This window comes from Botrytis fragariae (genome assembly GCF_013461495.1).
Source record: "Botrytis fragariae strain BVB16 chromosome Unknown tig00000161, whole genome shotgun sequence".
NCBI lineage: Eukaryota > Fungi > Ascomycota > Leotiomycetes > Helotiales > Sclerotiniaceae > Botrytis > Botrytis fragariae.
The window spans coordinates 964,619-989,994 of record NW_023500998.1 but is presented as its reverse complement, the minus strand read 5'-3'; the positions used below and the strand labels follow the sequence as shown (position 1 = coordinate 989,994).

The 25,376-nt window shown below is 43.0% G+C and overlaps 12 protein-coding genes across 12 annotated transcripts; 3 read left to right on the top strand and 9 right to left on the bottom strand.

Moving 5' to 3' along the window:
• Positions 1-60: 60 nt before the first annotated feature.
• On the top strand, positions 61-771 carry Bfra_009477 (putative mitochondrial 54s ribosomal protein img1 protein; the record flags this gene model as incomplete). The annotated part of the gene is made up of 2 exons (XM_037339820.1): positions 61-205; positions 263-771. 2 exons carry the CDS (start codon positions 61-63, stop codon positions 769-771), a joined length of 654 nt encoding a protein of 217 aa, XP_037189870.1.
• Positions 772-1,207: 436 nt separating this feature from the next.
• On the bottom strand, positions 1,208-2,026 carry Bfra_009476sb (putative btb poz domain protein; the record flags this gene model as incomplete). The annotated part of the gene is made up of 2 exons (XM_037339819.1): positions 1,208-1,940; positions 1,986-2,026. 2 exons carry the CDS (start codon positions 2,024-2,026, stop codon positions 1,208-1,210), a joined length of 774 nt encoding a protein of 257 aa, XP_037189869.1.
• A 682-nt stretch (positions 2,027-2,708) lies between these two features.
• On the bottom strand, positions 2,709-4,130 carry Bfra_009476sa (putative btb poz domain protein; the record flags this gene model as incomplete). The annotated part of the gene is made up of 3 exons (XM_037339818.1): positions 2,709-3,785; positions 3,843-3,969; positions 4,021-4,130. The coding sequence occupies 3 exons, from the start codon at positions 4,128-4,130 to the stop codon at positions 2,709-2,711; spliced, it is 1,314 nt and encodes a 437-aa protein (XP_037189868.1).
• A 1,163-nt stretch (positions 4,131-5,293) lies between these two features.
• On the bottom strand, positions 5,294-7,274 carry Bfra_009475 (putative transcription factor cys6 protein; the record flags this gene model as incomplete). Its single annotated transcript, XM_037339817.1, has 4 exons — positions 5,294-6,765; positions 6,843-7,027; positions 7,105-7,130; positions 7,188-7,274. The coding sequence occupies 4 exons, from the start codon at positions 7,272-7,274 to the stop codon at positions 5,294-5,296; spliced, it is 1,770 nt and encodes a 589-aa protein (XP_037189867.1).
• A 396-nt stretch (positions 7,275-7,670) lies between these two features.
• Positions 7,671-9,447, bottom strand: Bfra_009474 (putative cytochrome p450 protein; the record flags this gene model as incomplete). Its single annotated transcript, XM_037339816.1, has 7 exons — positions 7,671-7,895; positions 7,950-8,501; positions 8,568-8,649; positions 8,698-8,806; positions 8,860-9,133; positions 9,182-9,352; positions 9,406-9,447. 7 exons carry the CDS (start codon positions 9,445-9,447, stop codon positions 7,671-7,673), a joined length of 1,455 nt encoding a protein of 484 aa, XP_037189866.1.
• Positions 9,448-9,781: 334 nt separating this feature from the next.
• Positions 9,782-14,270, bottom strand: Bfra_009473 (putative nfx1-type zinc finger-containing protein 1 protein; the record flags this gene model as incomplete). Its single annotated transcript, XM_037339815.1, has 2 exons — positions 9,782-10,491; positions 10,553-14,270. The coding sequence occupies 2 exons, from the start codon at positions 14,268-14,270 to the stop codon at positions 9,782-9,784; spliced, it is 4,428 nt and encodes a 1,475-aa protein (XP_037189865.1).
• Positions 14,271-15,189: 919 nt separating this feature from the next.
• Positions 15,190-15,567, bottom strand: Bfra_009472 (uncharacterized protein; the record flags this gene model as incomplete). The annotated part of the gene is made up of 2 exons (XM_037339814.1): positions 15,190-15,501; positions 15,559-15,567. 2 exons carry the CDS (start codon positions 15,565-15,567, stop codon positions 15,190-15,192), a joined length of 321 nt encoding a protein of 106 aa, XP_037189864.1.
• A 335-nt stretch (positions 15,568-15,902) lies between these two features.
• Bfra_009471 (putative btb poz domain protein) lies at positions 15,903-16,881 on the bottom strand (the record flags this gene model as incomplete). The annotated part of the gene is made up of 3 exons (XM_037339813.1): positions 15,903-16,508; positions 16,609-16,747; positions 16,847-16,881. 3 exons carry the CDS (start codon positions 16,879-16,881, stop codon positions 15,903-15,905), a joined length of 780 nt encoding a protein of 259 aa, XP_037189863.1.
• Positions 16,882-17,346: 465 nt separating this feature from the next.
• Positions 17,347-18,209, bottom strand: Bfra_009470 (putative btb poz domain protein; the record flags this gene model as incomplete). Its single annotated transcript, XM_037339812.1, has 3 exons — positions 17,347-17,820; positions 17,884-18,013; positions 18,079-18,209. The coding sequence occupies 3 exons, from the start codon at positions 18,207-18,209 to the stop codon at positions 17,347-17,349; spliced, it is 735 nt and encodes a 244-aa protein (XP_037189862.1).
• A 186-nt stretch (positions 18,210-18,395) lies between these two features.
• Bfra_009469 (uncharacterized protein) lies at positions 18,396-19,850 on the bottom strand (the record flags this gene model as incomplete). Its single annotated transcript, XM_037339811.1, has 1 exon — positions 18,396-19,850. One exon carries the CDS (start codon positions 19,848-19,850, stop codon positions 18,396-18,398), a length of 1,455 nt encoding a protein of 484 aa, XP_037189861.1.
• Positions 19,851-20,998: 1,148 nt separating this feature from the next.
• Bfra_009468 (uncharacterized protein) lies at positions 20,999-22,447 on the top strand (the record flags this gene model as incomplete). The annotated part of the gene is made up of 1 exon (XM_037339810.1): positions 20,999-22,447. One exon carries the CDS (start codon positions 20,999-21,001, stop codon positions 22,445-22,447), a length of 1,449 nt encoding a protein of 482 aa, XP_037189860.1.
• A 686-nt stretch (positions 22,448-23,133) lies between these two features.
• On the top strand, positions 23,134-24,133 carry Bfra_009467 (putative btb poz domain protein; the record flags this gene model as incomplete). The annotated part of the gene is made up of 3 exons (XM_037339809.1): positions 23,134-23,195; positions 23,245-23,371; positions 23,462-24,133. The coding sequence occupies 3 exons, from the start codon at positions 23,134-23,136 to the stop codon at positions 24,131-24,133; spliced, it is 861 nt and encodes a 286-aa protein (XP_037189859.1).
• Positions 24,134-25,376: the final 1,243 nt, after the last annotated feature.

Here is a 25,376-nt window from a genome sequence, read left to right as displayed (position 1 = left end):
AATTTTTCAGATTGGTCGCATTCAACCTCACTCCAATACAAAATCTAGACCACAACAACCATGGCAACCATGACACCCACATTGCGGCCATTGAGCTGTTGGAAATCCCTTTTGAGGCACTCGAGACAGCAGAAGACCATTTCGAGGCCTTTGACTACATATCACCACTCGAAGCCGGCGTCGCAGACTCCTCTTCAAACTCAAGGTCGGTCCTCCATCAGTCTTACAATTGAGCACCTCTTTATACTGACACCCCAAACAGCTGTCCGAAAAATCAAAACCTATCCTCCACCTTCATCCCCGGCTCAGATCTTCAAGGAACCAATAAAAAACATTCACGCAGAGCAAATTGCCGTCCTCGATCCTACCGGTGCCCGTACCAACTTATTCTCCAAAACAAACCCAGAAGCAGCCAGAGTTGGCGATATTCTTCTCATACGACTCAAAACTGGCGATCCATTTGCCGGAGTATGCATCAATATTCGACGACGAGGTGTGGAGACGGGTATCTTATTGAGGAACGAGTTGACGAGAGTGGGTGTCGAGATGTGGTATAAGATATATAGCCCCAACGTAGAGGGTATCGAGGTGGTACAGAGAAAGGCCAAGAGAGCCAGAAGAGCCAGATTGACATACATGAGGAAGCCCAAGCATGATATGGGTAGTGTGCAGAATATTGTCTTGCAATACCAAAGAACGAGAGGTGTATTGGGAAGACCTGATGGTGAGAGGAGGCAAACTAGTAAGAAGAAGACCAAGGGAAAGAAATAAACGGCGCAAGAGTGGTGAAATATCATGCATTGACTTCATGAAACAAGATAGCACTTGTAAATTATTGTCATATTACCAGAACACAGAAAGTTTCTATCGTTTCCCTTTGATTTGATTTCTCCGAAAGCCAAATGAGGGGCGGGCATTCATCTAAATAACAAAGGCAAATGGCACGTTCTTAGCTGATTGACATTACACTTCAATAGATCGATCAATTGAGCAGGGATTTACAGCAAGCGCCTATTTCATTGGCGAACGAAATATGAAAGTTGTAAAGACTACAATCATTAAATGATGAGGTTAAGCGAACTTTCTACATTTCTCCTGCAAGTCATGTATCCCAATCTGATTGACAAGGTCATAACGACCTGTATTGAAAGTGATTTTGGCTCTCTATCAATGAAGATTAATGTCTCCAGCTATCACTTCTAGCAAGTTACCCCGGATTTCTCAGACGCATCGAAAGGTCGTGATACAGATGCCATCCCGTTTCTAACAGCTCCGCCATAAAATCTTCCCTTTCCCAAAAAATTCTTTTCTCTTCTCCATCCTTCCATCTCGCGTCCTTTAAAATCATGTAGTTCGTGAACGATATCACTTTCATAGTTTTCCATAAGCTATCACTCTTCCTGTCGACAAGATGCGGCATGTTGTCGCAGAGGAGAGATCCGGCTGCGACAAAGGCAGGTCTTCTCTCTAGTACGTCTGTGTTGGAGTTGAACAAGGGAGGTGAAGGGAGACGCGCGACATCATAGAATTTTTCGGCGGCTAGGCATTCCAGCATTGCAATCTTGTATTTGCGGGAGAAAATGTACATTTCCGTGTTGAAAACCAGTCGTGAGTCGTCAAGGTTCTTAGCAGGTAGAAATGAATCCTGAGGTTGGCAAGGCAGGGGGCGTATGCGAGGAAGCATGTTCAAATTTGAATAGGTGCCAGAAGGGTCATCATTGTATTCAGAAGTATAGATGTATGAAAGTGCCGCGTTGACGATGAATGAATGCTGATCCGACATATCAAACTGTCTTAGATTCGTTTCAGTGACGCTCCATCTCTCATCTTCTCTATTTGCGAGGACTGCGGAGCGAGGTAGCAGTATCGCACTATGTGCAAAGAGAATGCTGTCTTTGCACTTCAGTTCGATATCGTGGTAGTCTCTTGAGCGGTAGATTCTGGCCGGTTAGTTAAGGTAAACAAAATCAGACGGCTTGACTTACCCACGCTGGGCTTCAACATTTGCTTCCTGGTGTTGATTCATGACTGTTTGTACAGAAGAGATATCGCACTGATATTTGATGGATTTGATAGGAACTCATGTTTATATTCGTATCGGCCAATGGATTCGATCGTTCCAGAACTCTTATTCTTTACATTTTCCATCAAAGCTGTCTGGAAGCCCCACGCTTTCTCCCTCCAACTCCACTTCCGGTTCTCCTTGAAAGATTACAACCCAAACAATGTAAGGCCAAGCAAGTGTTTACCTTTAAATTGGCTTCAATATTTGCCATTAACAGTGAGTGCGCGAATTCATGAAAGGCCTTGGCCCTTTCAGATTTAGAATTCACATTTTACAGTCTCGTTGTCAGCCTGCATTGGATTATCTGATTAATCTTTAAGATGAATGAGTCAGTAATGGAGAGATTTATCTACATTCAACTTTTGAAGTCTTCTCATGAGATTATACACCTTTTATTGGACATTGGAAATCTGTAGACTGTTCTATAATACATAGCGGTGTATTTTTGAATGAAAGTAATTGTCTTTCTTTGGAAAACATAATTGTATTCATTTGCATGTATCATTACTATCATTAGAAAACAGAGGATAAATTGGTATCCTTAATAACTGTCGGAATATCAATCCCCGGAATATTTGCCCACGCAAAGCTCCATCCGCCTACAGTATCGTAGAATCAGTCCACATAACATCCTTAAGAATCCTTACATCGACCACGAAGACCACTGAAGAATTGCGAAACCGATATCACCTCTCTCCTGGCACATTTGAGCGAAATCTTCCCTCGCTAGAAGTTGTTTCATGTACCTACTAGCAACTTCCAGAACAGCCTTTCGAAGATCATCACCTTCGGAGATATCAGGTGTACCATCGAAAATGAGTTCAATACTTTGAACAAAACAACGAGAGTTCCAGTAATTATCTGCGACAGAGGAGTATCTTTGACGAGCAAGTCTCTTTAATGGCTGGATATCATATTTCTCTGCCATGATATAGACTTTTGCATGCTTGATCAAATCCTCTGCTTGAAGCTCGATGTTTTCGGAAGATTGACCATAAGTTGCGCTTCCGCCAAAGAGACTACCACGACCTGACCAATTGAATTTGCCTTTTGATACCTGAATTGGAGTCTTTGCTACCTCAATATTATTGCCCGAGGTATTCGCTGTGGGTCCGCCAAACAGATTTTGTGTTGAGGATGCGGTCGCAGTGGTAGGGGTAGGGGTATTGACAGGAACAACGGGACCAAATAAGCTTGATATCGACCTAGGGGTGGCTGCATGTGTAGTAGTTGGAGGAACAGGGCGAAACATGTTTCCAGTTGCGGGTGCAGGAGTAGCATGAGGAGAAACATCGCGATAAAGGCTGAATAACGATGGTTTCTCTCCAGGTTGGGGTACATAGCTGAATATGTTGCGTCCACTATCTCTTGGTGCTTGTGGAGGTCCAAAAATGGATGCGCCATTTGAGCTTGGAAATAATGCTTGCGCAGCCGGGCTAGCTGATCCAAAGAGTTTTTCAAGTCCACTTGTATCACTGTTTGCTGGAGCGCGGAAGGATCGCGTAGTAAAGTCAAATGGCGGGTCCGATGTTGATGCTGAATCTCCAGTGAGAGATGTTCCATCTGGCATGACAGAAGTTGCGTTTCCTCCCCACGTCGCAGTATCAGGATGCTTCTGTTGTTTGGATACAGAGTAGAGATCATCATAAAGAAATCTGATCATGTACTCCACAATCTCTGGTTCGTCTTCCTCGAAATCGAAGACACCATCAGTAGCTTCCTAAACCTTGGTGTCAGCAAAAACAAGCCACTCATCATCACATTGTAACTGAATCACCTTGAATCCATGATCTAAAGCCGCAGCAAGAGGCTTTGATTGAGAACAAACAATTGCTCGATGGACTTTGAACTCTTTGCCTTGGCATTTGATAATAAGGTCTGTGTATTTTCCAGTAGTGTATAACCTGTGAGTGATCAATATTGTTGTACTGAATGAGATTGCATAGCAAACTTACTGGGAGATAAAAAGTGGATGAGGTTGCTTGATTGTGGTATTGATGAATAGTGACTCGGAGGAGGATTTATTCTCAGCCGAGGGTTGATTTGTTGTTGTTGGGAGGTCCATAATGGTTTGTAGAGACTTGATACGTTTCTTGTATTTGATTTTGACTATAAAATCTAGTAAACATTAGAACTTGATTTATCTTACTTGGAAGGGATTTTTTTGAACCTTCTCTTCGAAGTTGTGATTGTAGTTGTGGATTGGTTATGGTTTCCTGTGTGAACAGAGCTTCTTCAGTCTGTTATAAGCTCGAGCAGAAAGACACTGAAAACATAGTCCCTACACGTGATTGTCCTGAATTCACCTCATTGATTCACTTGCCACACTATCAGGTTTTAATTTGCATTGCAATGAACACAATGAATACGTGGAAACACATCATGGAAACATACAATATATTGCTTGTTCTTCATTCAACATGTGCGGCATCTGGGTACCTACCTATTGCCAAACTTCAACATATCCACATGAAAATGACATATACAATACAGACTTCCACAATTATTGATTTTTAGCCCAAGCACTAGATTCTAGACAGCAGATAAATAGACTATGTCATTCTTGAGTGGGAAGGTAATACAGAATATAGTATCCACAAAAAATGAAGATCCATAAATTGAAGTGAAGTTTCAACACTTGACCGCCAATTAACTCCAATGAAACCTTTCAGCCTTCTTCGAAATAACAATAATATATTCACTTGCTACTGCTTACCAACCATTGTTAGGCTCCACCAAAACGGATTCCAAAATGGCAAAACTCTAGGCGCGACGCCTAGAATCCCAATGAACCAAATCGTTTTTACCCTATCTGAACTTGCGTTGAGATAGGTCTTATATACGTTGTCACTGACGAAGCCCTGCCAATGCAAGTAGAGAGGCGGACAACATTTCTCGGGAATGATGAACTCTACCGCTGCGCCATACGAGACGTGGGGGTGCTTAAATGTTTGTCGCCATATTTAGAATTATATCTATGGGGTCGGCTAATATCTGATGCCGGCTCGTACCGCTTTCCATCATCATCACCCTGAAGCCGGTCACATGCTATATCTTTGGTAGGTATTCAGATACTCGGTTTTTTGGCGCACCATTGAAGGTACAAGGTCCAACTCGAATTCAGATTTAGTGTCCACCATGTTATTGGCAGGTACTTTTGTATCTCTCTTTTGAAGTAAGCCTCAAGCAAACATTTGACTTGCAAGATGATACGCGTTCATGATGGCTTTACCACTTGATGCTCTTCGTAATGGGGTACCCTCTTTCGGACGGGTTACTAATATTTCTAAAGCATTTCACTGTTCCAATCCGCTTTTGTAGATCGAATCGCATAGAGGTCTGATACACTCTCTTACTCTCAGGTATGAAGCCAGCTTCTCGACCTTCCTCTTCCAAGCCCACGACTGCTTTAGCAATATTGCCAGCCACAGTACTATCCCACACCCCCTCGCGCCATGACTTCGACAACAACAATGAGATAGCTTCCGATCGAATAGGAAAGTTTCGACATTTGAGTGCAACAACATAAATCTGACTGATAATTCCTGAATCAAACGTGAACTTGCCTGTCCATTCTGGATGAGACATCAGGTTTTTCGCCGAATTAAGGACTTCGCGGAAATCTTCCAAGTACTGATCAAGAGCGACTTGCGATGGGATCAATACGGAGTTTATGGCAATTCGACATAGAATCCAGCGCAGTTTCAGGATTGTGGCACCTGCGAAATCTCTACTACTCGGGAAGAGACGACATTTTTGCAAGACTGGTGTGAATGCCTCGTGCCAAGAAATCAATTCGGCAAGATATCTCTCTTGTTCTTCGATCACAGCTAAAGAAGGCTTCATAATAATAGCTGTCCCATTATCATCCTCGTAGCCGCGCATTGTTGCTTGTGCGGTATTTAGCGTGGGTAAAAGATGCAAAAGACGACGCATGATGAGATCCCAATAGGCCTTTGCTTCCGGGAGAGATACAAAACGCGAAGGCATGTTTTTCACACACGAGGATCCAGAATCCTTAGCTAACATATGATGGTCCATGCCCCGACCGTCCACATTGAAGCTTAACGAAGCGATTTCTAGTAAGCCGAAGGCCTGGTAGATTTCATCTTCTACATCACTTGGCACTGGAGAAGCTATGCCAAAAGTGGCCGAATCGGTCGAAGCATTGGACTCCTCAGGCTTTAGCAGATGAGATGTGCCGCTTTTAAATGTATGTTCGTGATGATATGCTTCTATTAGACGAATGCCGGCTATGATGTGTACAGTAGCGGATTGTTGTGTCCCATAAAGATTCTCGAAGCATACAATGAGCAAGCAAGATAGTAAAGCTGTTCTTAACGAATGGCCTCGTTCGGTGATATCTGCCTTCATCAATTTCACTGCTTTATCATACTGTTTGATAGCGAAAATATGATGGTCCTCTATAGTTGACCTTGCAATTGGTGAGTGCGACTTTTGCTCTTTCGTATGCAATATCAAATCAAGAGCCCCTATAGCGCTCATAGCATGCCGAATTGGTCGTTCCTGTTCGCCAGCTTGCAACATTATATGACTCCATAATTTCGATTCAAAGAATCCGCATAATCGTCGTGTAGTACTTTCCGTAAAGAAACAAAAATACCGGTATTCTTGTTCGGTTTCGACGATGGGACTCCTTGGTCGCAGGACTCGTATGTTTATCCGAGCAGTTTTGGGGGCTGCTTTCGCATTAGTAACTTGTCAGATGGATTTCCAACATGAATTAGCTAGTAAACGCTTATTGAAAGTATCAAACCTTTCGAGGGTAGTATAGCACGATGAGTTACACTAGATTTTCTCTTCGGCTGTGATTTTTGAACAACGCTCGCGCGCTTACGAGCCTGTGAGAATGCGTCTACAGAGTATCCATCACATTTGAAACCCGAAGCCTCACATCTGGCACAATGTGGCTTTTCTTCGTCACATTTGACTCGTCGTTTTCTAAGATTGTGGTCAATCTTGTCAATTCACGTGATCTTGGTGGTGAAAATAAGGTTTCGGAAATTTAGTACACGAACCTGCAAGTCCAACAACCAGTTCTTGTCTGAGATTATCATATTCGTCAATGTTGAGTTACTTTGAGGAATCGATGATCATTTACCTTGGGGAAATATGCTCGAGTTCGTTTGTCCTTTCGTTTCACAGGAACAGTTGTCATTCCACTACTCTTGCTCGTGCCTCGTGGCATCATTGGCTCAAGTCACACAAATTGATACAAACGCACAATCAGCCTGGAAAGATTCTTTGACACAGGTTTAGAAAATGCTCATAGACGCAATGTTTATTCACTGACAATTCTATCGATTGTATGTTTCTTGGATAGGAGCATCGCCATATAATCAAGCTGAGCTGTGCCTCCACCATGCACGTGCAGTGATCACCGCGCTGACGCCTAGAACCCCTGTCACGACCTCGTTGGCTAATCCCATGGCCTACATTTTTACTCTTCACTTTCCATGAAACCGCTGCTAGATTACAGGCCTAATCTTGGCTCTCAAGTTCATAGGTGCTTTTTGAATGATCATTATCACCGGGAACTTGTCAAATTCTACTTTGTCCTCCGCATGAACCGAAAAATCAAATGTCAATAAGAGTCTAGTGGCTGCGAGACGGATCTCCGCCCATGCAAGAGACTTCCAAGACAGCTAAGGAACCCAACACTGAAAGGTTTGCTAGCCGAGAGCTGATCGTTTGCATATTTCTTCGATTGTTGGCCGGTCGGTAACCAGCGTTCAGGAACAAATTCGTCTGGATCTCCAAATATCTTTTTGGATCGATTGGTCGCGTATGTCCGAACTGCTAATCTTTTCTGCTGGAAAGTCAATCGAGTTAGTCAATGTTCATATGGATTCTGAGTACTCACACCAGCCGGGAGGAATATCCCACAATAATCATCCCCACCTTCGGGGACTACACGTGGCAGTCCACTAGGAATTGGATTGCATTTTCTCAAGCCCTCATTCATCGCAGCTTCCAAATAAGTGATAGGTGTGCTTCGGGTTGCATCCAAAGTAATGTCCTTCTCTTCCTCGAACTTTGTTCTGATGTCATTACAAAGTCTGTCAAGGATTCGCTTATTATTCTTTTTAGTGAGGTGGTTAAATATACCAGTTATCACTGTTGCTGAAGTTTCAGAACCACCCACGATAATAAAATAAGAGGTCGATAAAATCACCTCGCGGGACACATTTTCAAAATTGATATTGTCTCTCATGAAAAGAGTCATGAAATTCGGACGATCGCTTTTCGTATCTAAGCGACGACTGATCATCTTTTCGGCATACGCGATATGCTGTCTCCGTTCCTCCATGATCCTTTTCGGAATCAATTTCTGAAACAGAAATTCCATTGCGGGGTAGAATCGAGGAGCGGCGACAATTGACATTCCCTTGAGATAACTGAACAGTTTGCGTACCTAATGATGGTATTCTCCTTTCTCGAGACAGTCAAATGGTGCTTCAAATGCCAAATCTCCGATGACGCCGATTATGAAAAAATTCGACCAGTCTGTAACAATGATTCGAGCACCTCTGTTCAAATTCTCAGGTTTCTCGGCAGCTTCTCTGATCTTGGAGATTAGTATGTCAGCATGAGATTCGATTAATCGATACTGTGTACGGAGCGCTTCATCGGTGAAAGAACTGCTCATCAATCCTCGAACACGAGCGTGGAACTTGAAGTCAGTCGTTGTAATGAGGTTATCGGCTTGATTATTCGGTGCTGAGATAATTAGCTATGGGTGTCAAATATCCTTATGTATGGTATTTTCTAACCAACATACCAAACCTTGTCTCTCAAAGCAGGCTTATGTCCGCAACGGAAGGTGTATATGTCGTTCCGGGCTTCCTCGCTGGCGAACGATACTTCACCTGGTACGAGACGGTAGAATTCTCCATAGGTGTTGTGGAATTCTTTGACTTTGTTCACGAGCTGCCCTGTAAGAAGGTAGTATATGAAGGGGAGTCGCGAAGCAGTCCACAGCTTACGACCTGGGAATTTCGCGAGAAGGTGGAAGTAGATATTGTAGACAGCACTTGATATGGGATACTTTAATATATTAGCTGTTGCGATTTGTCAGATTCCAGGGAGTTTTACCGCTAGCAAAGCAAGAAATGCTACCATAATATTGTTTTCTTCAAGGATAGTTGCGATGATAGCTATGACACCCATATTGGATGATAAGTGGCAACAATTTTCGAAAACGAATAACTGAAAAGCTACTAGAGGTATCAAGTCATTAAGATGTCGTTGGAAACAATGTTTGGCCTAAGGTTTGAGGAGAGGGCAAGTCTCCTTTTTCTAAACGGTGTAGAACGTACACTTCTCCACATCCAACTGTTGCCAATATAAAATACAATCATGTTGGTACCAAACTACAGTTGTTTGCAACAAATCAATCCCTATTGCAATCCGACCGACCGATTCTATTGAATGATTTCAATTCATAAAAATTTATTTCGCCATTTGAGTTCTACCAATTAATCAAAGGGTTACTCGAATTTTTTGTGTCCGCGAATTTCCAAATAAAGCAATCAAGACATTCCATGAGTCCATCGTTTAAGACAATTATTGTTAAAGTCATATTCATTAAATTCATCAGTTATCTATCTGTCACTAAAAATCGAATCCGTAGATTCATTCTCCCCAAGAATCGATTTTCCCGTTCCCCTACTCCCCCATTCCCAGTTCCCATTTTTATTCGTATCTAGGTGGCGGCAATGCCGTATACGCTCTCTGTCTTCTCTCATGCAACATGACTTCTATCGCCATCGTCGCATTCTCTGCTGTACAAATCAACTCTCCTTCTGCCGCCATCTCCAAAAACACGGTTCTGCAAATCGCCTTTGCTAATGTCTCCACATCTCTAGCATTACCCCAGCTATGCGTTGCTGTGAGAAACGTCATCACTCGCAATAATTGTTCGTATTCTCTCTGTTCAGTTTGCTTTAGTATCGGAATAGTAATCCCCGCAAGCCCTAATTTGATTTCCAAAATCTGCAAACAATGTAGAGGCGTCAAAGCTGGGAAGTTCATTTCATCTGGGAATCGTGATGCGAGGCCTGGATTCGCTGATAATAGGGAGTTGATTTCATCCTCGTAACCAGCGAGGATGACGATCAAGTTTCCGTGAAACTTGGGTTTTGTGAGGAGATCAACGAGCTCTGAGACGACTTCGGATGTGAAACTGTGGCTTTCGGTATGAGGTGCTAGACGATACGCTTCGTCGATAAATAAAACTTTTCCTAGAGCCTTCTCTAGAACTTTGGCTGTTTTTGGTCCTGAATGTCCAATATATTTGCCAATAAGGTCACTGGCCGAGCACTCGATGACTGTTTCGTCGGAAAGAAATCCCATGTCATAATATACTTTTGCGAACTTTCGTGCTGTGGTTGTTTTGCCAGTTCCTAGAATACAGTTGTTAGTACCGTTATTCCATGAGATGACGAAACGCATATCTGTCCTTACCTGGTGGTCCTTTAAAGACGAAATTTGTCGGAATGTACTGTCTTGGATCTATGTTTCTGGATTTCATGGCTTTACACACGTTCTGGTATTGTCCCAACTGTTTAACTATATTCTCACACCCAATGACATCGGCAAAGAGTTTTTGAAGGTTCTCATTCGCTGACCTGCCTCTATCGTATTCAGGATCAAAGTCCTCCGGTTGGAATACCCATATGCCGGATCTTTCTCCCACTGGAATCTTCGACGTTCTCAGTTGGTAATTAGTTCTCGCAGTTGCAATTAAATTCTCCACTTCTCCACCATTACCAAAGTTTAATCTCGTTCGGGCTTTCTGAAGTACATCCATAGCAACCTTGATGGCTTCTTCTGTAGCTTCAAGAACATGGAAATCTAATTTCGAGCGGAGGATTTTCTCAAGTTCATCAATCGAAAAGTTTTCGAAGCAAAATGCACTTTCGATAGGGAATCGTCGACTCAGTCCAGGATTCGAGTGATTAAGCATCTCCAGCATCGGCTCCTTATATCCCAGCAAGAGAACGCATAGATCATCGCCAGGATTTCCTTGCACTTCTGCAACTAACGTATCAATGACTCCTTGTCTGTATGAGTCGCTCTCATTTCCAGTACCGTCGGAGTTCCCACTGTACATCATGTATGCTTCATCGATGACCAACACATTGCCTCGTGCGGCATTAAGCGCAGCTTTGGTATTGGCTTCAGAATCTCCAATATATTGTCCAATCAAATCACTTGGGTTACGGAAAATGACTTCGCCCTTCGAGAGAACACCAATTTCACCAAGAATCTTAGCATACAACTTCGCAACCACTGTTTTTCCAGTTCCAGCTGGGCCCAAGAATAAGCGATTTAGGGTAAATTGATGCAGAGGTTTCTCTTCGAGCTCTCGCTGATAATTTGATTTGACGAGCTCGAGGAGTGTAAGTAGAGAAGTCTTAACCTTTTCCAGCCCAATAAGCTTTTGAAGTTCTTGCCAAGCCTCGCTGTTTAGAATTGCAGAAGAAGGATCTGGGCCAAGGATATCTTCTTTTGTAAATAAAAGGTCTTCTGGATCAATTGCTGGGGTTTCTTCTGTGTCTGATCCTGAATCTGAATCTTTGTCGGTCGACTCTTGTGCTTCATCAGCCAACTTTTCCTCTTTGGGGATCTCGTTCTCCTCAGCTTTATTCTCAGTACTATTTTCGACTTTCGAGGAGTCTTCATACTTTGTCTCTAATTGTTTGTCGACTTGTATGTCCGTTGGGGATATTCCATTCGAGGATGCCTGCTCATCTAAAACTACTTCGTCTTTCGTGGACAAAGAAGTATCTTCATCCGGTTTTGGTTCTTCTGGTTTGACCTCTTCTATGAAATTTGCATCTAAGGACTTCGGCGCTTTCGTTGGTTCTGGAACTACCACGATGATAGGCTCTTCTTTCAATTTCATTTCGCTGCCAAGATTATTGCTGGCTGGGATCTTCAATACCTCCGCTTTGGTATATCTCTCGCGTAGCGATTTCCCAGTTTCTTCCTCTGTCTCCTCACTCTTGGGAACTTTATCGTCTTTCCGTACATCGGCGAGTTCCTTCGCAACAACGACGTTTGGATCAGTATCTGCTTCTATTTTGTCTCCCTGACTTGCTTCCTGAGCTGCCTTCTCTTCAGTGTCAGATTTTTGTTCTGTCTCAGAATTTGTTTCTATCGGAGATTCATCTTGCGGCTTGTTTCCGGCGGTCTGTTCGCCAGTAGTACTCTCTTCGGTCGGCTTCACTTCCTCTGACTTCTCTTCTCCCGTTTTCTCGTCGCTTTCTTTCGCCTTTGCAGCTTCATCTTCCGCAGCCTTAGCAGCTCTCTCCTGTCGAATCTTAGACAATCTAGCAGACTGCCTCTCCCAGATCTGCGCGACAAGATTTTCCACAGCTCTAGCATTACCAAACTGAGAGCCCCCTCTCGTTCTACTAACTCTCCTCGCCGCAATCCGCATATAGAGCCCATCATTACCACCCTCAACCTCCATCTTTCCGTCAAATTTCTTCTTGATACACGAATTGAGAATCTCAAGTAATTCAGGCTCTGTGAAATCATCGAATGTGAGAACATTGGGAAGAAGACTGGCAACACTCTTTGTTCCATGACCTAACAGTTTACGCATTCCTTTTTCGTGTCCCGCCAGAATAAAAACCGCAGATCCTTTCTTCTGATCGATTTCCTGGAACAGAAAATCGAGAATCTTGCCTCCATTGCTATAATCGTCTAAAGTCATTGCATCGTCGATGAACATCACACCGCCATCAGCTATTTTATCAACGTATCGTTTCGTTCTTTCAATACCTCCATCTGAAAGATATGTACCTGTTGTCATGAGAATATCATCTCTCTTGATGATTCCCATCGAATACAGATATCTAGTATAAATCCTAGCCATGGTCGTTTTTCCAGTCCCCGAATTGCCCATGAAAACTGCGCCAAATCTCTCTTCTCCCAGATCAATATTCTGCCGAATCGAACTCTCAACTTTGGCCTTGAGTTTCCTCACATGCTCTTTTACTTTCCTCAAACCGGTCATACCCATGATTTCTTCCCAGGCCTTTTCTCCTTCTTCCGCTCTTTCCCTTTTACTTCTTTCAACCCTCTCGGCAATCTGTTCGTCCGAATCTGAATCTGAATCTGATCCGGCATCAGATGCACTATCGTCTTGCCTAGAGTATTCAGGAGGTGGTGCTGGCCCACCTTTTCTGCAACTAGGCCCCCGACGAGTATTCCATCGATGGGTCCTGTAATCCCATTCATAATTTCTTGATGGCGAATCCAAATCTGGAGGCATGTTCTTCGGACAATGAGAATCATTCGAATGTGTCAAAATATTCTCATCGGGTTCCTCAGGTACACATATACATTTCGATCGTTGATTAGGTCCCCAGAATGATGTGATTGTCCATACCTCTTTCCGTTGTCTTTGATAATCGGAATTCCAGATACAACTTGTTGTTGGTAATCTCTCCAGTTCAAAGGCTGTCTCGAACTCAGAAAGCTGACATACCATTGATGATGGAATAGCTATAGAATCATCTTTTGATTCGAAAAATTCTTCTAACCATAGACGAATAGCTTTAAGCAGGTAAGGAATTTCAGGAGTGAGATGAGTCGGCACAGGTGTTAGTTCCATACACCCTTCTATATTAATCTCCTTTTGCTCACAGTCCTCTTCCGGAATAGCCATAACATCATCATCCAAGAGAACCTCCGCAAGAAACCCTGGACTCCTGACATCGACCGCCGAATCCATGAACGGAACCTTGACATCAGAAAATCCAGCATCGAGTTTCAAAATTGGAAAATTCATTCCGCTCTCTCCCTTCACTCTCCCCCCCATTTCACCACTCTTCTTTGTCTTCTCATCCTTAATCACTCCCAAAAGAGGTAGATTTCCCAACCACTCACTCCTATTTTCCCCCACCAACTTACTCAATATTTCTCTCCCCTCATCCTCCGCAATATCAACCTTATACAGTCTCTGTAACGCTCTCCTCAACTGTCCCTCTACCACATACATATCATGTCCCAATGCATGTCTCGCATGGGATTTCCTCACAAAAGGTACCAATTTTCGATAAACCTCCGATGCATTCTCAAGAGCAAGTATGACTTGCATTAACACATTCTGGCAATCTTTTGTTGTGTTGGTGCAAGAGATGCACGTATTTCTTGATTCTGGCGGCATCTTCGGAGTTGTGAATGTGAGATTCCTTCTCTTTCTTGACTTGTAGAAAAGCAGTCGAGTATAGAGATATGATGGTATGAGTGAGTAGTTTTCGCTTACACTTAAGGTAGTCTGTTGTAATGCAAAAGCAGACCGATTGTACCCCGCGATTCAATATATAAATTTCGCGATAATGAGTATTCAATCGAAATGCAAATTCAACATATGCTCGATTCAATTCAATCTTCCAGCTGATTTATAATTCACTCAATCAATCCCAATGCAAAACATATAATAAACCCCAAGAAATAAGAATAATAAATTAAATTCATTCACCAGAAGCTGGCTTCCACGACTTATATCCATTTCCTCGTCCAATACCTACCTCTAGATCCGCCTACCATAGGTCGCATAGCGTTAGCCCCAGAGCACCAAAATGCAGGTCAGATAGGCAGACAATCCAATCAAGCGAAAACAATATGCATAACGAGGCTAACAATGTTGCACCGCTGCTGCAAGTCCACTCCTCAAGGAATCCGCTCCTCCTATCATCACGAAAGAAAATTCGCTGCTGATGACCCTGTATCGTGTCGATGAGTCAAGGCTGAGCGGTCGCCAGCGGTCTCGAGTTAATGGCGAGAAAATGATATGTTGTGGATTGATTACTGGATGCGGATTATCCTATCTACGTATAACGCGCCACTTTTGATCGGTTTTGCCTAATCCGTGCATGAAATACTTAACCCATTTTCGTCTGTTCATCTATCTGTCTACTCCGGATTTCCAAGCAAATATTAATAAGCTACGCTACCTGCCTAGGTACATAGCTCCCTCAAAGCACCAATGTAGTGATAAGAAGCCCGAAAGACCGATAAGATTGGTAAAGTAAAAGAGGCCTGCGGGGGCCCTCAAATGATAACATACTTATGTATCATCATAATCAAATGCAAGCGACAAGCATGGAGTGACTTATTTCAACAAACTCGGTGAAGCGGCGCGGGGATAGCAGAACAGGGATTACATCTGCGCTCCACTTGCTTGCCTCAAACGTACAGTTGGTGACCGGTATGACCATCTCAGCCTCATTTTTGTACTTCCTTTCGCAGCTTTTTTCACTGCAGCTGCATATGAATTTCTGCGCGGAAATGGCGAATCTTAGGATATATCTGTGTACAGAGGATTGGGTGATGCGGGAAGCCGGAAAAGATGCTGTGAAGAATGCTGTGGAGAGTGAGATGTGGGGAGAAGGATTCTGCCTTGGGTGTGAGAGTGGAGATTTTCGGCAAAGGGTACGAATGATATCATGCACGTGAGTCATGCTGGCCGGTTAAGAGTATGTATATGGTCGGTTTGGGGGTGGTTGAGGCTCTTGAGATTATTGAAGTTGGAGGAAGTGGCAATTAAGGGATAACGATTGGATTTGCTACGAGGGGCTATTAAATACTAAGTTGAAAATATACTATTTCTCGAGTCTTGATTTTTTTAGGCTCACAATTTTCTGGCAGGATCTCATCAGGTTTATAGTCGTTAAACATCAGCGTTATTCGTCATCGCTTACATCTCACCCCTCCAATCTAGACCATCCAAAACAACCCCTCACTCCCTCCCTATCAACCATACCACAAAACACCATCCACCATCCACCAACCCCTCTCAGAACCTCGCACCAGTATTATCAGCCCATCCTGTGGTCTCCCCCAATATATCCCCCTTCATTCCCATACTCTCCTCACACACCCTTCTTCCCCTAACCGCACTCTGCTCCCAATCTCTCCCCACTCTCCTCTCCCTCTTGACTCTCCTCTCCTCTCCCCAAACCAACAAATCCACCGCGCATTCTCCATCCGCACTCAACAGCTCTCTCAACTCCTTAACCTTCATGATTTCTCCAACTGTGAATCTTTCCATCAAAGCCTTTACAGCTACCTGTCTAACACGCGTGTATGATCCCGGTGTTTCTTCATAGATATATCGCAATACCGATGCAAAATATGATAAAGGAAGATGGGAAAGGGTGGTTTGAAGATTCAAGAGAGTGAAGACTTGTAAAGAGGGGATGTACCAGAGATCAGAGAAGATGTGCAGCGCTACATGGCGAATGCATCTAATCGCTTCGTCTGATGAGGAGCGTGCCGAGGAGGAAGTATTAGAGGGAAAAGAAATAGTGTACTCTCCACTGTAAAGAAACTGGACCATTAATGCTACGATTTCCGGGTCGTCGTTTTCGTCGCTCAGTATCATTTCTCTTTTTGTTCCTTCCTATAATCGAAGATAGATCAGCAAAATTTAGGTACTTTTACATCATTTGAATACTATAGTAATGGTAAAAGAAGACCAGAACTAGCAGAGTGAAGCTTACCAAGAATTTTTCAGTGTCCATCGCCGCACCCAATGGTTTAGACTGAGGGGCAAAAACATCTTTATGGACGAGAAATGAATGTCCTTTACATTTTATGGTGAAATCTGGGGGTTCATGTTTATTGCTTTGTTTATAGGCCCTGAGAAGTGATTAGGAATTCTTCTTATTTCTCTCGAAAACAAATATCGCAATGATTTTGACTCGACTGGGTTAGGAGTATCCATAAAGAAGGACTTACATGTCTTCCAGGGCTCCCGATGTTTTTGATGTCATTTTTGGTGGTGTGGTAAGTGTAGATGTAATTTATCTCACGGTTTTGAGTACTTTGTAATGGTCAAGATTTGAGATGGAGAGTACCCTTTTATAGAGAAGCTTGCTGAGAAGAGTTAATAAGAAATACTTGTAAAGAAGGTCGAAGGGTGTGAATGTGTTTTGGCTTTGCAGTAAATAGGCATTTTCTTCAATTTGAATGTGATATAAAAATCTACACAGAGAGATAGTTACTCGTATTTGTAAATGCGATCAGGATGAGAAACTGTGATTGTACATGCAACTCATAGTCTTACGTGAATTTCGTAGACGAGGGCAATCAACGAACAAATATATAATGATGTAGAGATTACAGGGCGCAGGTATAATAACACCAAGAGCATCTAGCGTTGAAGGATTGTATTAGGTAGACGATAAAATTGTAATTCATATGTGTGGAGCCAAGGACGCGTTGGCCCTTGAGCTTATTTATTGATCTTCGGACCTTTTCTCAATATAGAGAGCCTTTCTGTGAGTATACAGCTGGGCTTCTAAGAGGTCTATTGCTATGGTTACATTCCGCACAACAAAAGCTCTGAAGTCACGATCGTTCATCAAGGCCTCCAAACTTTCATGCTTGAGAACGTGATGCAAGATGACAACTTTGAGATCAGTATCCAATTGTGGAAGACATGCATAAGCGAGCTTCAGCATTTCGAAGACTGCATCAGTAGAAGAATAACCGTGCCGTGAATATGTGTCTAGAAGGACTTCAACCTTGGAAGCAGCGTTCTCCTTCAGGAAAGGAATGTTCCATTTCCCCCCCATAACGTAAAGTTTGGTAAGAGTGACGAGGTCATGTTCATCATCAAGAGAGCGGTGATAGAAAAATCGGACCATTCTTTGAAAGACATCGAGATCAGTCTCATCAGATTCGAGCAGTATCTCACAAGCAGTACCATCCTAACCACAATTAGTGTCTACTCTATAAAAGCTACATTTTGAAGTAGAGAAGTGATAACTTACTTCCCAATCGCTATCCACCATAGTAGTGAAGAATTCGGATTGTACGCAAATGATATTTCTGTGCACGCGAAATGCTACTCCTTGGAATATTATGATAAGATCTGAGTACTTGTCCCCTTCCTTGAGAATCCTGCGGTTTATGTCAATATGATCCGGTTATGTAACGTACAATATTTGTTAATAATATTTACATACAATTCCCCTAGCCGGTCCACCTTATTAGTCATTGTCCGAAATTGAAGAGATGAATCTGATTCGTAGTTGGGCGATTTGAAATTTTCTCGGTATGTTTTGCGACACGCACACGACCTCAAACCAAAATTCATGGGGAGATTGAGACATATTATACCAGTGGTAGCAGATTATGCGCGAAGCTCGGAATACTTTCGATGCACATTGATAGGCTAGAATTTTCCTACATCTTTGGTCGAATCCCTCTTCTTTGGCTAATTATACATCGCACTGAAAGGCAAACAAATCGCTAGGATCTTTTCAAAATGTCATGGTCCCATTCAAGGAATGCTATCAACATTCTTGCCCTTTCTAGCGATTTCTGTAGACCTCAACAAGTTTCTCAAACTTCCTTCTGCATGCGATCCACTTCTCGCCCTGCCTTGAAAGGCTCGCACTGGACTAGGTGGTTTACTCCAAGGTAGCCATGAACTCAAACTACCAAGTATGGACGATCTCGGCGAGGTCTCAGGCCTTAGTGTGGAAGCTATTGACTCATTGCGTATTAGAGTAGGCTTTGGTAATGTCAACTCATGGAAAGTGGAAGGCCGATCAGGAGTAAGTTCATCAAGGGCAGGCATATGTTCAAGGTCCGCACCAGAGGTTTGAGGTCGAGCAGGTTCGCTTAAAAGGAAGGTAGGAGATGAAACTTGTGGTCTATGTTCCTGTCTGAAGTTTTGTGCATTGTCTATAATCATGGATGCGAATGTGGAAGATCTTGGCCTAGCGTGCTTGGGGGTAGGGCTCCTTTCAGAGATAGCTTCTGGGACTGCAGCGTCTATTACAACATCGGGACTTGGAGGTGATACTTCAATCTCCTTACTTGTTGCTCTTCCACGAACCTCATCTTCCAAAACAGCGGCAGGCTTTTTTCTGGATTTGTCCTCATCAGAAGATCTTGAGGATGATATGATGGTCTCTAGTGTACCATAAGCGGCAGATTTCCCCCTTCGACTTCCTCTTGAGCTTCTGGCTAGTTGTCTCGGAGAAACTTCATCCGGTTCAGCGGCCTGTAATGTCGGTACACCTAGATCTGCCGCGGAGACAATACCGATTTGTGGTATGCGATCTCCAGATCCATGAGGTGGATGATGGAACTCATGCTGATTTGCCAAACTGTACTTGCTCCTTGCACATATTTCCGCGATCCTCTGTAAATCATCACTAACGCCATGTTTTATTTCATCCATAATCCCCTTGAAGCTGAAAGCTTCCACTGGCGGAAGTTTTATATCCATTTTGTTTGCTGCTATGCCCGCTGTTCCATTCTGCTTCTTGGCTGCAATAGGATCTCTTTGTTGAGAGCGAGGTCGAATAGCTCCTGAGTAGGTCCGCACAATCACCGGTTGATTAAATGTCTCTCCAGTGGATTTCGCATAACGATGATCGGCTCGATTCGCGCCGTTGAGAGAACGAAGAGCTGCAAGACGATTTGCAACCTTAGCCTCGTCTAGGATATGTTCCCCACGGGCAGCTTCTTCGGATTCAACAAGACTGGCAGTTGAAGTATTAGATGTCCATAAACTTGGTGGGAGGAAATGAAGTGGGAGCGAATGACGTCTGTTGTTATTTTTATCGGTATTCGAATTCGAATTTAGAGAAACATTTTGGTTGAAGCCCGAGTTTGAGTTTGAGTTTGAGTTGTGGGGATTTGAGGAGGATTTTGAAGTGGTGTGAGGTCGCATGTGAGGGGTTGATGCATCTCGCACAATTAACGGTGTTCCAGTGGTTGCCATGGTTTGTGTATGGGTGGTGGGTGGATACTTTTCTATCTCAATCTCAATCTCTCAGTCAGGATTGGAAAAGACATAGACAAGGCATTGTTGTTCTTAATTTCAAATCGCAAGTATTACCAGTATTGGGAGAAGTAGGTAGAAAGAAGCAATTGCTGCATTACATGGGCTTTTTTACTCGTATGAATATGTGAGATGGTAATAAAAGAGATTGAAATGCTGTGTTGTCAATACTTTTCTCGACTTTATGGAGTTTTCGTGGCGAGCTCCCTATGGTTCTTTTTATCAGAACCAGTCAAACTGAGTTCCAAAGGGTTTTGGAGCTCGAAGTGGCTTATGTGCGGTGAAGGAATTGGAAGAGAAGGAAGGGCAAATGCATTTATTGGTCGATGGTTATTAGATAAGTGTAGTAGTGTACGCAGGAAGACAAGTTGTGTAGCAGGGAGTGGTTGCGGTAGGTGAGTGGTTGAGTGGTTGTGGTGGTTGAGTGGGTGAGTGGTGGTTGTGGTGGTTGGAGGTGCTTGTATGCGGTGAAGGTTAGAAGAAGAGAGGAGAGAAAAAGAAGAGATAATGGAATGAAATGATTGGTTGATGTTTAAATTCATATAGAATAATAAGTGGCAAGCCGAGGCATATGATTACGTAGGGATGACATAATATGATACAGCTCTGTGAGTGAAGAATGAAATGAAATCAATGTGTTTGTTGGTTGATCTGCCCAGGTACCTAGATTAGGTAATGAATGCTATCATTGTCTGTACGGAGTGAAGTGAAGTGAAGTGAAGTGAAGTGAAGATTGAAATGAAGAAATGAAAAGAAGTTATTGGTTGAACAGCTAAGGTTAGGTCTACGGCTAGCTAAGGACGAACCATTCGGGAAAAGCCATGCCTCTACGTACGTGCCTACACACGAGCCGTGCCTTCCTCTTTCAGGCGCTAACTTTATTAATAATTCCTAGACCCCGCAAAAATGGTCAACAAATGCCATGATAACCTCACAATCTGGACAATCTCATTATCTCCCCACTACTATCTTATCAACAAGCCATCAACTCTCAACCATTCCAAAGTTGATGATACCACCAATACATCTTACAATAGCTGTTGCGCTACATCACGCACATCAATAGTATCAACGTCGTCCAAACCACAATGTCAAAATCATCAAACCCAGGCGATGTTGACAAAAACTCGAAAGACAATCAATCGGATTCCGATAACCCTTTCATTCGTTTCAGGCACTTCGCCGATGAACAGATAGGTGCAGTTCTACAAGGATTCATCGGTCTGCCATCAGCTTTTTCAAAGCCACAGAGTGGTTCACAATGGTCCATATTCGATGAGGATTTGAAAAGAAGAGATGCACTACAAGCGAGGCGGAGGGAATTGAAGGAAGCCGAAGAAGCAAGAAGTGGGAATACAACAATATCGGAGGGCGAAGAAGCCCAAACACATGCGAAGAAGTCACAAACTACACACGGCGACGTAGATTTTGTTCACTTCTTACATGACCAGTGGACAAATGTTTTCGGAACTGCAGATATTCCGCTATATTCACCTTTGCAGTCTCCCTTAACCAATCCTTTCTCTGGCAACCTTAGGCATACCATGAGCTCTCTTGCTGCGGTGATGTTATACAAAGCCGATCCTGATGATCACTCACTATTGCCATATCTTTTTAGATCGCCATATTCGCCGCTGACTTTATCTTTTGGTCAATCTATCTATGCGCATCAACAGTTCTACGACGCGCAAATCAGAGGTACAAGAACGTATGATAGGCCTCGTGGGGCCACTCTCCGGGACGACTTTCCTTACTGCGAAGCATTTGAAGACCTTCTTCTTATCAGCCAGGGAAAGAGTCGCGATACAGAGGTTCCAGTCGGCCGCATTGAGAGAACCACTACTGAAAGACCCGAAAGTATCAGTTCGACAGTGGAAAGCGGATTGGATTGGATTGAGCGACTTCAAAGGTTAGGCATACTTCATCTACCTAGCTCGGAGTTGACGAAAACTTCAAAAGAGTCTCCCTCATCTGAAGAACTTGGCAATAACAGTCGAGGTGAAGCTTCATTTGTCTCTCAGAATAAAGGGTACAAGAATAATGCCGAGACCGAGGAACAAATGTACGAGAGTTTTCTTCGAGATGCATCTACGACGCCTGATCAATTCTTCACCACGCTTGAGTCCACCCTTACAGCAGTCGAAAAAATTATGCAAGGCAAAAGTGTACCATTCGAAGAATCTCGTCGATCGAGTTCTTCAGGTCCGCAAGAAGCCGACATGATAAGTGGAAAATCACTTTCAGAACCCAACAGACCAAAACGAGAAGTGTCTTCAAGCTCAACCGTTGAGCATTTTACCAATGAAGATGGAAGTGTAGAAACGACGATCCGTGTATGGAAGAGATTTGATGACGGAAGTGAAACAGAAACAACGTCTAGTCATACAGTTGATAAAGCAGGGACCCGGCAATCCAATACTGATAGGTCTGATTTTGACTTGGAGGGTTCTCAATCTCAGCAGAGAGTGGAGACTGATGATCAGGAAATCAGGTCGCGAGCCAAAAAGAATACAAAGTCTGGATGGTTTTGGAATTGAGTGATTGGATCAGCAGTGGGTACATGGACTCGTGAGATTACGAGAAACTTTAATTCGATAATAGTTCTAAAGCATTATCTCAGAGATTCTGAGACCTGCAAACAATGCCCGTTACAGATCAAGCAATCAGACTATATGTTTGTTTTTTACGGGAGTCGGATGAGATTTGGATAAATCATGATTTGTTATTACTTTGGGGGCAACTCTCAGAAGTCCGTGCACCCCACTGATGGATAACTAGGTATTAGGCGTTCGGTTTGTATATCATAGGTAGGGCAACTGGAGTTTATTGATTGGTTAAGAATGCAAATATCTCGTTTTACAATATAGCCTGCTACATTCGCCAATTTTTTTTATAAATACCAAGCTCAAGGAGACAAATGTTGACTAAATTTGTGTTACTTGTTTGATTTCTATTACGGAATGGGGAATAATCATTGGAGCGGTGAATTTAGGGCGCATGACGCTATAGTTACTTCTCCATGGGGAGCACTGCCCCTGTCTTGCATTGAATGATCTACAAACTATTCATAATCACCTTATATTTCCTAGAACAAACAACCACATATCTCCATGGCTCGCTCTTCTCAAAAACGTCGTTCTGTATCAAAAGTTTGTTGGACTGGTCACTTCATACATGGGAAAAGAAAAAATACAAATATTAGCTCTGATCCCCAGTCACGCAGATGTCTCCCGCAAGAACCAGTGACAATGAATCGGTCGATACGACGAAAGCCCTATGGGCCAAGTATGGATCGAAACTCTGTTTTAGGATGATTTTGCTGATCTAGTATTAGAATGATGGGTGCAAACGAATACAGTGATTTCATCATAAAATGTCACTCTCGAATATTCCCTGTCCATCGAATCGTCGTTTGCACGCAGTCAAAACCAATACAAGCTGCAGCAAATGGAGGCTTCATGGTTAGTTCTTGTCTCTTCAATTAATTTGAAAAACTCAACTAAGCGTTGTGAAATACATATATCCCCGAATCATTACTGAGATTGATATAGGAGTCTGTCACCGGCGTTCTCGATTTAGAGGATGATGATCCTGAGACTGTCGCGAGAATGATCAATTTCTTGTACCTTCAAGACTATGACGAAACCTCTGAGCTGAGTGGAGAAGTCGGGGAGGAGGGTTACGGACGTTTGGTAGTCAATACTATGGTCTATATCATTGGCGACAAATACGACATTCAAGCTCTCAAGAACCTCGCAAAGAAAAAGTACGAAGCAGCAGTAGTGACTGATTGGAACACGCCTTCCTTCTCAGCCAGTCTGGAACTTATATACGAGGAGCTCCCAGAAAGCGACACCTCCCTGTCATCAATCGCCCTCGAAACTGCAGGAAAGCATTTGAGAGAACTAAATGATCGAGGAGAGTTTTCAACCCTATGCAAAAATAATCCAGCAATCGCTTACGATCTATTAACGACTGTCACCTCACAACCTACTGCAGTTGCCTCTCCAGGTAAGATGCAAACGCAAAATAAAAAATCATGTCCCAAAGGCCACACGTTTACACATCTCAACGACATACATGCGATGTATGATTCAGACGCCTGGAAATGGAAAGTTAAGTGTCCGAATTGTGCGATGCAGAAGGTCTGCTATAGATTGGATAATTCGTGTAACGTGGAAGCGAAATGGGATGCGCCGGATGTGGGATATTGGTATTTGTGATGGGTTGTTCTAGGGGGACTTGGATACCTGTGTATAGGATTTGGGATTTGGGATTTTATATTGCTGTTGGCGTTGGGGTATGGATTCGGTGTTTATGGTTGGAATGGGAATCTTTCTTTTGCATAGCATATTGTTGGAGTGTAGAGAGTACAAAAATATACCTGAGGATCTATGAGAATATTATCACTACTGTTCGCACCTCGATTCTCTGATTTTTTACAGTCGGCGTCTTATTGAAATCTCATAAACTATAGGATTGGCTCCAGCGCACTGGGTATAAAATATCAAATACATTTCATACCCGCCAGCCACAATATAACATATCTAGATGTACAGAAACCAGGGAAGGACGGGATAGGTCTCAGATGAAGTCTGTGATAATAAACTTATAAAGACTAGGAACGTGAAAAGAGGGTTCTCTCAAATTATACCATTTTTTGTATTTATCTTTGTTAGAAAGGCACGTGCCTTATTCGCTCGCTGGTATAGTTCTTACTAGAGGGAGAATGCTGGATCACAAAGTTCAAGCTATCGATTCACGACTATGAGAGTCATCTTGTGGATATGGATATTTGATATCTGCCATAGTAGTAGTAACCAAGCGAATGCAAAACGTACGAATTTGGTATCCGTGTGTAATTCTTCGGAATCGATTTGCGCTAATTTGAAGTGGGTTGAGAGGCCAGCGGTGCGGGCTTGTCCAATGACTATTACTTGCTAGTAGTTGTTCACCGGGAGCAGGTGGGAATTCTATAACTTACACAAGTCATCGAGTTGCCACCATGTGTAGGGAAGGAGAAGATAGATGGTAGAAGTAAGACGGGAGGTGTATATTGAGGAGCTGCCGCTCTTTTTGAGGTCTTCTGGGAGTATCATTATTAATCTTTTGAGAGTTCGAACATTTGCCGTGGATATTGTGAAGTGAAACGACAAAATGGATAGATGAAGTGAGCTGGTAGTATCTGATGAAGATCACAGGATATTGTTAAGTTATGGAAAATATTAGAGAGAATCGATAATCCGCTGAATCACGAGTACATTAGCCGCGAAATCTGAAATCAATATAAGACACGAAAATTTCGCAATTTTGACTCTCACAATAGTTCAAAATCTCTTCCTGAGACCTAATGCATATCCTAGCAAGAAAGGCGACCCGCAATTGTTCGCTAACGGCAAGTTGTGACGAATTCAGGGGCCCACTTCTGACCCCGCATTACAGCAGCAACATACAGTACACTCTAAG